Below are 16306 nucleotides of genomic sequence, written 5' to 3' on the forward strand. Positions count from 1 at the left end.
TCAGAGACATGGATAGCTCTGAATTTACCACAAATGGTGGACAGGGAAATAAAGTATACAAATTGGATAGATGGCAAGGTTATAGATGGTATTCAATTCAGGAAGGTCAGCACCATTTAAGTGAGTCACGTCATATGGGGTGGGGACTACATGCACTTGCTGTGTAATGTGGATGTTTTTTAGAGAACAAAGGATACAAAAAAAAACTAAATATTTCAGCTCTGTATTGTTCTCCAGTCACAGGCTGGGTCAAAAAGGGCACCAGGTAAGTGAATATCAGCAAGTTTTGGGAAATGGCCATCAATCCAAACATCTCTTGCTCTACTGCAAAATGCTGGAAATATTCAGCATCCTCCTTCAGACATGTATGAAGGGGTTTCTAAAAGGGAGGAAATACAGTGGACTCCAATCATTTTCCAATGTCTGGGTACAGATGTGTTGGCTGAAGAATGGAAGATTTGACTTACGACTGTTAAAAAGGGCAGGCTCAGTAATTTCAGGCGAGGCAGTAATACCAGCAGAACAAGATTTTTAAAATGGAGCAGTGGAATGCATTGTCACTGCGCAATGTGCACTTAGACTAACGCAATGATGAGCTCAGCTATTACATGGCCGTTTGGGAAAAAAGCCAACAATCTCATCAGATTGAACAGGAAATTAAACCACCAGCAAATTGAGTGGAGTGGCATTCTGCAGGACGAAGCCCCTTGTTTTTTAATGCATCTAAATTGTCCTTAAATTCCATCAGGAAGCAGGTAATACGAGGTAGCACAGCTTGTATCCCACATGCAATTCTGGTGCCCACACAACAGGAATATAATTTGACCAGAACAGGAGCAGAGAACTGCAGTTGGAATGAAAGATTGCTGTGGATTTAGTTGAGGTTGGGTGTGAGAAACATCTTGATGGAGATGTATAACATTTGTCACAAAGTCATAAGATCATAAGGAATAGGAGCAGAATTAGGCCATTTGGCCCATCAATTCTACTCCGCCATTCGCTCCCGTCTGATCTATCTCTCCCTCAATTCAGGAAGGTCAGCAACCCAATTCTCTGGGCTTCTCCCCATAACCCCTGACACCCATACTAATCAATAATCTATCTATCTCAGCCTTAGAGATGTCCATTGACTTGGCCTCCACAACCTTCTGTGGCAAAACATTCCACAGATTTATCACCCTCCGACTAAAGAAATTCCTTCTCATCTCTGTGTGGCGATGAGAATGTGTCAGGCAGCATCCCTGGAGAATATGGATAGATGACATTTCGGGTCGTGAGGAAGGACTCTGAACTGAAACGTCATCAACACATGCTCATCAGGGATGCTGCCTGACCCACCAAGTTGCTCCAGCACTGTTTTTAAAAAAAAATTGTAAGCCAGCATCTGCAGTTCCTTGTTTCTACTGTGTAAAATTCAAAGTTGGGGGGAAATGGAAGATCCCATTTCTCTTGGGTCAGTGCTAAGTTACAATTTGGAAGGGTTTATAGAAGACATTTTTCTGCTACTATGAGTAGCAAATCAAGAATTTACAGAATGAACAGGGCGGAGGCAGAACCTGGATAATCATTAAACCCTTAATTAGTACCTGGATAATCATTAAACTCTTAAATTAAATCATTAAATCAAAAAACCCGAAACCAAATAGCTATGGGTGGAGCGTGGAGAAATGGAAGTGTCATTAAATACTCCATTTTGCCCCGCATGAGCATTGATGAATGGGTTTCCACACCATGGGCTCAGGTTAATCTTAAACTGCTGTCTTAGCAATCACGGTTAAAGATAAAGAAAACAATCCTTCAGCATCCATTTTAACCAAAGTTGAATCTCCTTAATTACAGGAATTAAAGATGCCAATATTAAGCATTGGCATGGGTTTGGATCATGTGAAATACATTTATCAACCCACGCAGGGCCACCAATGGGGTCAAAATAATTGTCTCACTCACTCAATGAGTGCTCAAACAATGTGACACCAAACATCATTCCAGGTATCAATAACCAGTTCAAATAACATTCTTGCGACATTAATCTTAAATACTGAACCAACTACTGTCTTAAGGTGCTGTCTGGAATTAAACTCAAGTCGGTTCCTTCCCAACACAGGCTTCTGCAAGGCTATGAATGAAACAATATGTAAAACCCAGAAATTTTGATTTAGCCATGTTGAGCCACCTACAAACAAAATAGCCCAGAATGATGAAAGCAAGTTTACTCCCAAATTCCTCTTCAATTGATTCATAGCACAAGCTCTTTTAAAGCTTGCCACAACTGGTAGTCAGAACCAGAAATCTGTTTGGTTCATAACAAGTCATATCAAAGCAAACAAATATATTACTGGAACAACTCAGCAGGTTAAACTGTTAAATCTACCTGAGTAATTTTGAAGGCATGACTATTATTTAGTGAGCATCTTATTTCAGAGCACTGGAAGCTAGAAATCCATTTCAATTTTCAATCCACATCAATGACAAGCATGGTAATCATATAATGGGAAAAAATTCTGGTGCCTCAAGTCAGAAAGTGACTAGTGCATTCTGAATTCAATGTTTTTCTGCTTGGTCAACTGGCCTGCATCAAGTGAATACATGTCAAATTGCACACAATTTCTGCTTAAATTTGATGTGTACAATGATTAAGGCTAACACAATTGAGGAATTATTTGAATTCTTCAGAACTTAAATTCTGGGTTATCTTTTTTATCCAAGTTTCCATGTGTAAAAAGCAGGTAAATGCACAAACCTCTGATAGTTTCAATACTTAGAAATTTAAACCCCCCCAAATAAATTAACCATTTCATTCTGAATAATTTAAATCAAAGTAAGTAGAGTCAAGTATATTTTTTGATCCGAACTTGAGAGTTTGCATTCTGGAAATGCAACAGAAGAAACATTGGCAACTCCTGCTGCACCAAGTGGGAGAAATTCCATGAGTAGTCAAGCCATCAGACTCCAGTGAAATATAGAATCGAATAACTTTCAGTTACCAAGGACGAACTAGGTGCAGAAACTTGTGTATGGATTGCATCATTTACATTTTCAAACTCGAAGTACAATATCAATTTATGCATTTCTTACCAAGTTCAGAATGCAAAGCGAGCAACTCCTGAGACAACCCCTTGCGTTGTTTGTCCACTTCCTCCTTCTGAGAAGAAAAATACATTGTTACCACAGAAATATATTTAGTACATCAACTCAAGTCAAGTCAAGTTTATTCGTCACATACACATACGAGATGTGCAGTGAAATGAAAAGCGGCAATGCTCGCGGATTTTGTGCAAAAAGACAAACAAACAAACAACCAAACAAACTATAAACACAATCATAGACACACACATATTCTTTTACATATTAAATATTGGAAGGAAAAAACGTTCAGTAAAGTTAGTCCCTGGTGAGATTTACAGTCCGAATGGCCTCTGGGAAGAAAGATCTTCTCAACCTCTCCGTTCTCACAGCATGGCAACGGAGGCGTTTGCCTGACCGTAGCAGCTGGAACAGTCCGTTGCATGGGTGGAAGGGGTCTCCCATGATTTTATTGATTCACGTTACTGTCTCAAATTTGGACTTCAGTTTCCAATGGTGGAAACTGAAATTCATCCAAATGACAAAAACACCAAAAGTGGTTCTGAAAAATTATCAATAGAAACATGTACAAAGGGACAAACTAACATGTGCCTTCTAGACAAAGCCTCAAAGCTAAATAAGTTCACCTGGAGGAAAAAACAATCCCGTAACTTTTGATCTGCATTTCCAAACTCAACTAGGTCAGTCGGTGTACTAATGAACAGTATAATTTTTTTAAAGGTTTTAAATGAGCAAATTATGCAAAAATCTTGGAGATCAGCATTTCAACTGTATTAACTACCATTACAATATAATTTACATTGCATATTAACCAAGTTCAACACAATTTAGCATTTCCAACACAGATTTAAATTTATATTAAACAAGTATGGCTGTAAATTGATCCAGTAAATACTTCTATCTTCAACATAAGCAAAAACCAAAAGATTGAAGTGCACAATTTTACATAATCTTATAAAGAAAAACAGGCAGACCTTGCATTACCTTTAGTATCCTAGACACAATCAAGCGACATCCAATTCACCAGCAAATCAATAACTGAGGAAATTGACTGAGCCTTTTTAATCCCAAAAGCATAGTCAGGATGCAGCTATTAAAAGCAAGATGATGTTCTGAGCACTCTGCTTAATCTGACTCCCTAATGCACCAATTGTTCAGCAAAGAGGAGGAACAACCGACAGCGAAGAACAGCTGGAAACAAAGGAATTGGTTGAAACTACTAGCGCCAGCTAGCAACCGCTTTCATTCCCAGTCAGCAAATCAAGAAAGGATGCATCAGTTACCCTATTTCCAGTGCAAGGACCGTAGAGGCACATTTTGCTGCTGTTGCAGCCCATTCTCTTTATCCGGCTGTTTGTGCGGAGCACAGGTGGCCACGCCACAACCCAAACTGGTCTTTCTACATTTAAAATGCTTGTAGGAAAAGATCCATTGCCCCTTGCCGTCCAAGCTAACTTTCAGTGCAGTATATGTACCATATTTCCTGCAGTACTGTGCCCTGAAAAAAAACCAGCTGCATAAGAAAGCACTGGGAAGCACTCATTAAAAGAGGCACAGCCCTGTCTGTAAACTGGAGACCAGGGGAGTGGTAGAGAGGGGGCGGTAAGAAGCTGATCAATATTCATTTCATCGTATATCAGCAGTTGAAGCTTGGCACTGCAACGCGCATTGATCTTCCACCTAATACAATAATGGACTATTCTGATATCTCATCTTAATATGCAATGCTATCAAGTACCAGAAAGTCGAAAAAGCTGGCAAACAGAAGGTCTGCTGAAATGTAACTAGAGAGTTTCATATTACAGCAAGTTGGGCTGATTTGTAATTCAACACCTATATAATGAAATATTGAAAGTATTTCTGAAGCATACATCAAAGTAACTCAAATACAGCCCAAGGTAATCCCAGAGCAGGAAGAAGATTCTTAAAGTGCAAAAGATTAAATGCACCTATATGAACGTACACTGGAGAATAAGGTAATTACTATCAGTGTTGATATTGCCATACTGACAGGAGAAACGTGGTGAAAACCTTACAAATATTACTCACATATATGCAAAACGCATGTTCAAAATTAAGCTTGTCTTTTTGTAGTTCATTGGGCACAAAGTACTTTGGATCGTAGCTGAACTGACTGCAGCATGACAGCTCAAATTTTAAAATGTTAAATGCTGAGAATAGTATATTTTCAAGAGCAAGCCATGTAAATGCAAAGGTTTGTAGATACAGGTACTTGCAAGGGCAGCTCATTTTAAAAATAGCTCCATGTAAACTGTACTTGATAATTCAGGCCAAAATTATGAAAAAAAGAGTGCTTTAAAGTAATAACTCCAGCAAATGGTCAAAACGCAAACTGGAGGCATTGACAATGTCACAAGCAGACTTGATTGTATAGTACACAATTCCTTGAAGAGTGAATACATCTGATCTCAAATCACCCACATTTAAAGACTTAAACTTCAAATTTATGGTCAAACTATTCAAATTGGTTAAATTTAATTAAATTAATTTAATTTAATTTATTGCCTCAAGCAACAGAACATGCAATCTAATCAGCAGCTACCAACACTAGCCTGCAATACCAGGAGCTTTGTGCAAGGTTACGTTTCAGTCTGAAGTACAAGCAATGACATAGCACATTTTATTGTCGCGCAGTTCCTCTACTGCATCGAAGTCATTTTCATAATTTTTCTAATAATATTAATGGGCTCCATCTTGAAACATTACCTTAATGTGTCTTGAGACAAACTTCTTCAACAAATTTTAAAAGATAAATAATGAACCAATGGATACTTTACATTGGATACCCATGCCCATTGTTTTCTCCCCACATTCTGTAACCATCTCCATAATCTACCAATTAATACACCAAGGCCAACTACACATTTGACCACCCAATCTACCTGCGACTACACCTTCAAGGAGCTACGAGGGTATACAGTCCATGGTTGGGGTGAGAGCAGTCCTGAATCCCACTGCTCTACAACACTTCTCAGAGCCCTACCATTCACTGTGTAGGTCCGGCCTATGTTAAACTTCCCAAAATGCAACACCTCACATTTCTCTGCGTTAAATTCAATCAACCATCCCTCAGCCCACCTGGCCAATTGATCAAGACTCTGCTGCAATTTTTCACAACCATCTTCACGATCTGCAAAACCACCCACTTTTGTATCATCAGCAAACGTGCTAATCTTGCCATGAATGTTTTCATGCAAATCATTGAAATAGGTGACAGACAGTAACGGACCCAGCATCGAACCCTGAGGTACACCACAAGTCACAGGCCTTCAGTCCAAGAAGCAATGATCCACCAACACCCTCTGCTTCCTTCCATAAAGCCAAGTTTATATCCATTCAGCTATCTCTCCTTGGATCCCATGCGATCCAACCTTCCACAGCCACCGACCATGCGGGACCTTGTCAAAAGCTTTGCTGAAGTACAAATATACAATATCTACAGCTCTGCCCTCAACAACCTTTTTGGTCCAGTCATCAAAAAACTCAGATGTAAGATATGACCTCCCACGTACAAAACCATGTTCACTACCCTGAATCACCCTTGTCCATCTAAACACAATAGTACCTTCAGCGCCTCTTTGACTGTAACACTGACTGCTCTCAAGTCACTTCCATTGACTGCCCCAAGATCCACCATCCTCCTGTCCTTCTCCTTGGTAAATATAGGATATATACTCATATCCTTTACTACCCTATCTACTGTGATAGCACGTTCAAGGAACCATGTACTTGTGTTCCTCGAACCCTCTGCACGACATTCCTCAGTTCACTTGACCAGCTCAGATTCAGATTCAGATTCAACTTTAATTGTCATTGTCAGTGTACAGTACAGAGACAACGAAATGCAGTTAGCATCTCCCTGGAAGAGCGACATAGAATATGATTTCAATAAATAAATCTATTTACATGTATACAGACACAGTGTATTTTCCTGTGGGAGGAGCGTCCGGGGGGGGGGGGGGGGGAGGGGGGGGTGATTGGCAGTCACCGAGGTACATTGTTGAGTAGTGTGACAGCCGCAGGGAAGAAGCTGTTCCTGGACCTGCTGGTCCGGCAACGGAGAGACCTGTAGCGCCTCTCGGATGGTACGAGGGTATACAGTCCATGGTTGGGGTGAGAGCAGTCCTTGGCGATGCTGAGCGCCCTTCGCAGACAACGCTTGCTTTGGACTCAATGGAGGGGAGCGAGGAACTGGTGATGCATTGGGCAATTTTCACCACCCTCTGTAGTGCTTTCCGGTCGGAGACAGAGCAGTTGCCATACCATACTGTGATGCAGTTGGTAAGGATGCTCTCGATGGTGCAGCGGTAGAAGTTCACCAGAATCTGAGGAGACAGATGGACCTTCTTCAGTCTCCTCAGGAAGAAGAGACGCTGGTGAGCCTTCTTGACCAGAGTTGAGGTATTGTGGGTCCAAGAGAGGTCATCGGAGATGTTGACCCCCAGGAACCTGAAGCTGGAAACACGTTCCACCTCCATCCCGTTGATGTGGATGGGGGTGTGCTTGCCGCCCCTAGACTTCCTGAAGTCTACAATGAGCTCCTTGGTCTTCTTGGAGTTAAGGGCCAGGTTGTTGTCAGCGCACCATGCTGCTAGGAGCTGGACCTCCTCCCTATAGGCCGACTCATCGTTGTTGCTGATGAGGCCAATCACCGTTGTATCATCTGCATACTTGATGATGGTGTTAGTACCATGTACAGGTGTGCAGTCGTAGGTGAAGAGGGAGTACAGGAGGGGGCTCAGCACACAGCCCTGTGGAATGCCGGTGTTCAGGGTGAGGGTTGAAGAGGTGTGCTTGTCTAACCTAACAGACTGGGGTCTGTTGGTTAGTAAGTCCAGTATCCAGTTGCAGAGGGAGGGGTCGACGCCCAGGTTACCGAGTTTGGTGATCAGTTTAGAGGGTATAATGGTGTTGAATGCTGAGCTGTAATCGATGAACAGCATTCTTACGTAAGTGTCTCTGTTGTCGAGGTGGGAGAGGGCGGATTGAAGTGCCGTTGAGATGGCATCCTCCGTACTCCTGTTCTTGCGGTAGGCAAACTGATAGGGATCCAATGTGGGGGGTAGGCAGCCTTTGAGGTGTGCCAGGACCAGCCTCTCGAATCACTTGGTGATGATGGGGGTAAGTGCAACTGGGCGGAAGTTGTTGAGGCTTGCCGCAGTGGAGTGTTTTGGCACCGGCACGATGGAGGTGGTTTTAAGGCACGTGGGGACAACTGCTTGGGCAAGTGACAGGTTGAAGATGTCAGTCCAGACGTCTGTCAGCTGCGCAGCACAGGCCCCGAGGACGCGCCCGGGGATGCCGTGAGGGCCAGCAGCCTTACGTGCATTAGTCCTACTCAGTGCCACGTACACGTCGTAGGGGGTGAGTGTGAGGGGTTGGTGATCAGCAGGGAGCACAGCCTTGATGGCTGTCTCTAGATTGTCCCTGTCGAAGCAGCCATAGAAGTGGTTAAGCTCCTCAAGGAAGGAGGCATCGCTGGATGTGGGTGTGGTGTTGGTGGGTCTATAGTCCGTGATGGCCTGGATGCCTTGCCACATGCGTCGGGGGTCGGAGTTGTTGTTGAAGTGCTCCTCAATCCTGAGCTTATGGCAGTGCTTGGCCTTCTTGATGCCCCTCTTCAGGTTAGCCCTGGATGAACTGTAGGCTCGAGCATCGCCTGACCTGAAAGCGGTGTCCCGTGCTTTCAGCAGTAGCCTGACCTCGCTGTTCATCCATGGCTTCTGATTCGGGAATATGGTCACCCGTTTGAGGGAGGTGACACTATTGATGGTGGAGCTGATCAAGTTCGCACTGTTTTCCTTGATAACTACTACCATCATGGTCACCTACAAACTTAATTATGTTTTATATATTCTCATCTAAGTTTTTGATGTAGATCCCCAAGGTACACCGCTAATCACAGACCTAGTCTGAAAAAAACAACCTTTCACCACGACCCTCTGCTTCCTTCCATGAGGCCATTTCTGTATCTGCATCCTATTAGCTAGCTCTCCATGGATCCCATGTGATCTAAACTTTGAGCACACTACCATGGTGTCGTAAATAAATTGCTGCAGTCCATGCAGACTGTCAACATCTATCCGTGTCAAACTACTTCGTTATTACTTGAAAATTTGAGACATGATCTCCCACATACAAATCCATGCCGACTGCCCTCAATCAATCCTTTTCTAACCGAATGCATGTTTATCTTATCCCTCAGTCTTCTCCAGTAATTTTCCTATCACAGATCTTAGAATGACTAGCCATATAGTTCAAGTTTTTCCTGTGCAGTCCTTCTTAAACAGAGGCACAACATTAGCTCCAGTCTTCCAGCATCTCACCCGTGTCTACTGATGATTCAGATATCACAGCCAGTAATTTCTACTCTAGCTTCCCAACGTCCTCGGATATATCTAATCAGGCCCAGATTAATCTTCATCTTCGGACATCCAGCACCTCCGACTGTAAATAAGACAGTCTCCAAGACATCTCCATGAACTGTCCTAAGTCGAATAGGAGAAATATTTATTGAGGACATCTTACATGTGGAATCTCCTGCAGTTCCACACAGATGATCATGCTGGTTTGAGGGACATTCTCTCTCCAGTTTACCCTTTCTTCTTAATATAGTTAAATCTCTTCGGACTTTCTTTGATCTTACTTGCCAAAGCTTTTTCATGTCCCCTTATTGTCCTAATTTCCTTCTTAAGTATGCTCGTCAATCTCTCATACTCTGATACACTTGATCCCAGCTGCGTATACCTGACCAACACCTTTTTCCTGACCAGACTCAATTTCTCTGGTCATCCAGGCCTCCTTTCTCCCATCTCCCGTGCCCTTCAATGGAGTAAGAACAGTATCTCTCAGTATCAACATCAGTGGCACCACGGTGGAGAGAGTGGAGAGCATAAAGTTCCTCGGAGTGCAAATAACAGATAGTCTCACCTGGTCCAGGAACATCACTGGGATTGTCAAACGGGCCCATCAGCGACTGCACTACCCGAGGAAACTCAAACAGGCCTCACTCCCCACCAATATCCTCAGGACTTTTTACAGGGGCACGGTGGAGTCTGTACTCACGTACTGCATGAACACGTGGTACTCCAACTGTAACTGCTCAGACAGGAAGTCTCTGCAGAGGGTAGTGAGGGGAGCAGAGAGGATCATTGGTGTCTTGCTACCCTCGGTACAAGAACTGTTCCAGAGCCGCTGCCTGAAAAAATCACTGAGCATAGCAAAGGACAGATTGCACCCACTCCACACACATCTAGATCTCCTGCCATCAGGAAAGAGATACCGCAGCATCAAAGCCCGGACAACCAGACTGCTAAACAGCTTCCTTCCACAGGCTATGAGGCTGCTAAACAGTCACTCCACCTGATTCTGCTGCTTTTGCACTGACAATTTAATAACTGGCACTGAGTAATAACTCTGGCACTGGCTCAGGTCACTTAAATCAGCTACCCTGGACATTTTACGACTTTTTTAAATTGTATTTTAATGTTGCTTTTTTACCTGCACTTTTTAAAAACTATTCGTACTGTTTTTTATCAGGAACCGGATTGTTTTTATTTATGTGTGAAATGTTTAAGTTTTTATGTGCGATGCTCCGGTATTCCCTGAGAAACGTCTTCTCATTTTGCACTGTACAATTTGTTGCTTTGCATGATGACAAGAAAGAATGATGATGATCACACTAAGAACATCCCACTTTCTGGGCATCTTGTTGCGTGCAAACAATCTATACCATCAACTTTTGGAAGCTACTATTTCATACCATCAAATGTTCTCTTGCTAAGTGACAGTTGTTTGTCTCCCCTTGCCCAAAATTAGACAAAGCACACAGCAATTTCCCCAGAAATCAGTGTTACGACAACTGTTCCTGTAAGTAAAGACGGTTTAAATAAATTATAATTTACCTGGCAGTGCAAATATCAAAAACTGATGCGGTTACTAACAGATTTTAGAATCACAAACTTAAGAAATAGACATGTGCAGGAGATGAAATTTAACACCTTTAAACAAAATGGTTTATATCCTTTGTCTATCGCAAATCTTCCTTTTATAATCAATGTTGATCAAACATTATCAGTCATAAAAACCATTGACATTACCCAATTCCCTTGCATTTTAGTCCTGCTATCGACAATAGATTTGAATACTTTCCCAATGAATTCTGTAGATTTCTGCACTCCTTCCCTTTGAGTAAACGTATATTTGCAAAATGTTGAACAAAAGTAACTATAGTTAAGAACTTGTAATTATCTCTCACTTGCCACAACTTTTACTACCCAAGGTGACATCCATCAGGTCCTGGAGACTGTTATGGGTTGCACCTCGACATTGGTGATTGGAATTTTCTACAAATTCCTCCCTCGCAGTTGCTGATTTACTGTTGCTTGGATTGTCATTTATACGGCAAAAACTGATGCAAACAATGCGTCACCTCTTTCTCAGTTCTCAAGACATCACCACCCCATTCCCCCCCACCCCTCCCAATCACATAACCTATCTGCATGTTGTTAACTTTGAAAATATCTGAAACAGATTTTGATATTTCTGACTAGCTGTTTTTGTACCATTTTTTCTTCACTATGATCTTAGCTATTTTTTCATTTTGCTTTTTGTCTAATTTTTGACCTGCCACCCAACTTCATACAATTTGTTCTTTGGTCTGATCTGGTTCAGAAATAAAAATTCCCAGCGTCAATTGCTTCCAATCGTACAAAACTTGAACCCAATGTTAACGTAATTATATTGCTTTGCTGTTGGCTCAGTTTGTCAATAAAAATAAGGAAAAATGCATATTCACTTGCTTCAACGTGGAAGAAAATAGTTAAAGGGGAATAAGAGCACAGAACATGACAAGATGAATCGATCTGCTGATTAGCCAATGCATTCTGTCCCAAATCGTGTGGAATATCATTCCATTGAATCCTTTTAAATGGCTCAGGAATGTTCCATTCTAATATTCCTGAATTATTTTATTTGAGTATAGGCGCAAGGAGGTCCTACTGCTGTTGTGCAGGGCCCTGGTGAGACCACACCGGGAGTATTGTGTGCAGTTTTGGTCTCCTAATTTGAGGAAGGGGGTTTCTTGCTATTGAGTGCAACGTAGGTTCACCAGGCTAATTCCCAGGATGGCGGGACTGATATGATGAAAGAATGACTCGGCTTATATTCACTGGAATTTAGAAGGATGAGAGGGAATCTTATAGAAACATAAATTCTTAAGGGATTGGACAGGCTAGATGCAGGAAAAATGTTCTCGATGTTGGGGAGAATTAGAATAAGGGGTATTAGGACTGAGATGAGGAAAAACATTTTCACCCAGGGAGTTGTGAATCCGTGGAATTCTCTGCCACAGAAGGCAGTGGAGGCCAATTCACTGGATGTTTAAGAGAGAATTAGATATAGCTCTTGGGGCTAACATAATCAAGGGATATGGGAAGAAAGCAGGAACTGGGTACTGATTTTGGATGATCAGCCATGATTGTATTGAATGGCACTGCTGGCTTGTATTGAATGGCCATAATTCATATCCCTCCATTCGCTGCATATCCATGAACTTATTTGAAGGCCTCTTAAATGCTACCATTGTATTTGACCCAACCACCACCCCAGTGGTGCATTCCAGGCACTCACTACTCTCTAGATAACTTACTTCACATAATTCCTTTAAATTTTGCCCATTTCACTTTGAGGTTATGCCCTTTAGTATTTCATATTTCCATTTTTTACATTTCGTTCTTGGGAAAGTTGTTCTGACCATCTACCCAATCAATGCCTCTCATGATTTTATATACCTCTATCAGGTCTCTAATCAACCTCCGATTGTTCCAGGGAAAACAATCCAAGCCTGCCTAACCTCTGTGGCTAATACCCACCAATCCAGGTATAGTTCTCGTAAACCACCCTTGCACCCTCTCCAAAACCGCTACATCCTTCCAATAATGGGTCCACCAGAACAGCATGCAATACTCCAAATGTAGCCGAACCAGTCCTAAAAAGCTGCATTACATGTTCCTGACTCTCATATGTAATGGCCCAACCAACAAAGACAAGCACACCATGTTTTACTACTATCTACTTGCGTTGATACTTTGAGGGAGTTATGGACTTGGCCCCCAAAATCTCTCCGTATATCAATCTGTATAGGGTGTTGCATTGTCAAGAACTAGCTAATGAGAAGGTAGTTAGCTCTAAATTATTCCAAACAAAAACAATGAAAATTGAAGGATTGAAGTAGATTACTAAATTAAAGTAAACAGATGAAACAATTGTCATTTTCTTTAAGGAAGTAGCCTTGAGTTATGTCAGTCACAGGACAGATATCTTGTTTTAGTGTGCTTTTTCATTTGATAAAAAGGGAATGGGTACTTTAATTGCACATGCAGCAGCAAGGAAAACAAACTGAGCTGTAATATTGTGTAGGAAGGAACTGCTAATGCTGGTTTAAAACGAAGATAGAGCTGTAATATTACTGCTCAAATCTAGATGGGCAAGGTGTTAATAATCAGAACATAGCAAGGAATATGATGCTATTACTAACAATGCACTTGACAGCTCACCTCCAATCTGCAATATTGTACACGCGTTTCACCAGCCATAAAAGATAATTAATTGGCCATGGTGCATGTTTTGAATTTTCCTGGTGGTTTCAGGTTGCTTTGCATTCGTGGCACCTCCCTTCATTGCCCCAATCTCACAACTTAGCAATTTGCACATTGTGATTTCCGACAGTCTAATTTATTAAATAATACGATCTTTAAAATAAGTGGTAATTTACGCAATGCTAATCAACCTTTGTCTTTCATTGGCCAAACATGCATTTCTCACTTTACTCCTTGCCCAGTAAATCACACACTCTGTGTAGGAAGGAACTGCAGATGCTGTCAACCTCTATCACTGCTCCCCCTCTGATTCCTACTGCTGCACCTTACACTTCCTTATCTATGCATCTCCCTCTCCCCTGACATCAGTCTGAAGGGTCTCGACCCAAAACGTCACTCATTCCTTCTCCCCAGAGATGCTGCCTGATCCGTTGAGTTACTCTAGCAGTGTGTCTAAATCACATACACTATTGGTGGTAACTCTGATGCTCACACTACAGCCATCAGAGTCACACTGCACTCCCCCTCACTCATTTCATGCACTTTCCATCATGCGTGAAAAAGTTGCCATTTGGGTTCATACTAAATCTTTCCCCTCAGCTTAAACAATGTCTTCAGTTTCTTGATTTCCCCCAGCATGGTTAAAGAAGCCTAATTCTTCCAACCTATTCCCCTCGTGATTTTATACACTTGTGGAAGATCACCCCTCTCCTGCTCTCCCAGGTAAGAAGTCCTAGCTTGCCCAACCTTCCACCTTTGCTCTGGCCCTGGAGTCTTGAGCCACTAGGGGCGCCGCATTGATGGCAACCTCTGCCGACAGTCGGTCTGTTTTTCTATCTTTTTAAAATTTTTAGTCTGTTTTAAAAGTGTGTTTTGGAGGTTTCTTTAGTTTTTCTATGTGGGGGAGGGGGGTAGGGTAAGGGGGAAACAGTTTCCCAGTCACTTCCTGGCGAGGATACGACTATTCTCCGAGTTGCGTCCTCGCCTCCCTCCTCGCGGCCTACCAACTGGATTGGAGCGGCCTTTCCTGCCGGGGACCGGACCAGAGCTTCAGCGGTGGCAGCGCAGCACTGGATTCACTGCGGAGCGGGCGATGCCTACCTGGATCGCCGTTTGAAGTTCCGGAGTGCTGGGGCTGGTGCTTCAACATCTTGGAGCTGGGGTTTGGAGAGCTCCCAGTGGGGGTGGCACTGACCAACATTGCAGAGTCCTGGGACCCTTTGCCGAGGGCCGCCAGCGTTGAATCTCCGCCCAGCGCGGCCTGTGGACTTCGGGAGCCGCGGATCCGGTAGGAAGTGGCTGATTTGGATGTCCAAGCCATTGAGGTGGTTCTCCCGTTCCGACGTCGGAGTCTCATCATCCCGGCGAGAGGGCCTGAACATCAGGTCGCCTGTGGCGGTGATTGCGAGGGGTTCGGGAGCCCCCCGACCACGGGTGAACAACAGAGGACTGAATTTTTGGATCCTTCCCTCAGTGGGAAATTTTGATTCCGCTGTGTGGGAATGTCTGTGTTAAAGTCTATCGTGTTCTGTGCTCTTTATTATTCATATGGCTGTGTGGTGACCACACATTTCACTGTACCAATTGGTACATGTGACAAATAAATGTATCTTGTATCTATCTTGTATTCTCATAGATCTGCTCTTCACTCTTTCCAGCTTAACAACATCCTTCGCATAGCAAAATGACCAAAACTGAATACAGTACTTCAAATGTGACCTCACCAACATCTTGTACAACTATAACATAATGTCTAGACTCAAACCTCTGACTGACGAATGCCAGCATACAAAAAGCCTTCTTCAGCACCCTATCTATCTCCTTGGTACCAATAGAATCAAAGACATGTACTACCCATCATTCCTTCTCCCCGCTCCAATCAGGCAGGAGATGCAGAAGCTTGAAAGCATGCTCTGGAGTCAGGAACAGCTTCTTCCCCTGTTATAAGACTTCTGAACAGTCCTACCACCAGCTAGGGTACTAGTGTTAGTACCCTCTATCCCATTGCAGACATTGTAGGTTTAAGGAACTGGTTCAATAAATTGCGGACAACTATATACTGCACTCTCTTCCTCTTTGCCCTCCCTCTTATCCAAGAGTTGATTTGATTGTATTCATGTATTATATAAACTGATCTGATTGGGTGTCATGCAAAATAAAACATTTCACTGTACGTCAGTATATGTGGCAACAATAAACCTAAATGTCCCTTCACTTGGTCATGGGTCAGAGATTCCTCGTTTCCATAAGAACATTGCACTCCACACCCCACCCACAAAGCAAGCTTTGAGCATCACCTTGACTGTTAAAAGATGAACAATTGGTCAACAGAAGAGGTCTAAAATTGGTGTTTTGAGAGATTGATAATGGTCATGCAAGTGGAAATTCCTGTCGACTCTGTTAATGATCTGGGAAAGGGCACTGCAGTAGTTCTCCTCGCCTTCCTTACCATTTGGGGGAATTCCAGAGGCCTCTTGAGTAGCATCATCCAGTGCCTTGAAATGTCTGTTGTACATAATCCAGATTAGAAGCAGACAGGTCCTTGGGTTATGACAGGGTTCGGTTCCTGAGAATCGTTTGCAAACTGAACAATTTGCAAGTCA

The 16306-nt window shown here is 42.7% G+C and overlaps 1 protein-coding gene across 3 annotated transcripts in view; it reads right to left on the reverse strand.

Moving 5' to 3' along the window:
• mtus1 (microtubule associated scaffold protein 1) overlaps positions 1–16306 on the reverse strand; it is a 148950-nt gene that overhangs the window by 23982 nt on the left and 108662 nt on the right. For all 3 annotated transcript variants that reach the window (XM_033029476.1, XM_033029459.1, XM_033029467.1), the window contains exon 8: positions 3076–3142. In XM_033029476.1, coding sequence (XP_032885367.1) covers positions 3076–3142 — 67 coding nt within the window. The remainder of the gene's footprint in view (positions 1–3075; positions 3143–16306) is intronic.

This window comes from Amblyraja radiata, chromosome 1, assembly GCF_010909765.2.
Source record: "Amblyraja radiata isolate CabotCenter1 chromosome 1, sAmbRad1.1.pri, whole genome shotgun sequence".
NCBI classification, from domain to species: Eukaryota; Metazoa; Chordata; class Chondrichthyes; order Rajiformes; family Rajidae; genus Amblyraja; species Amblyraja radiata.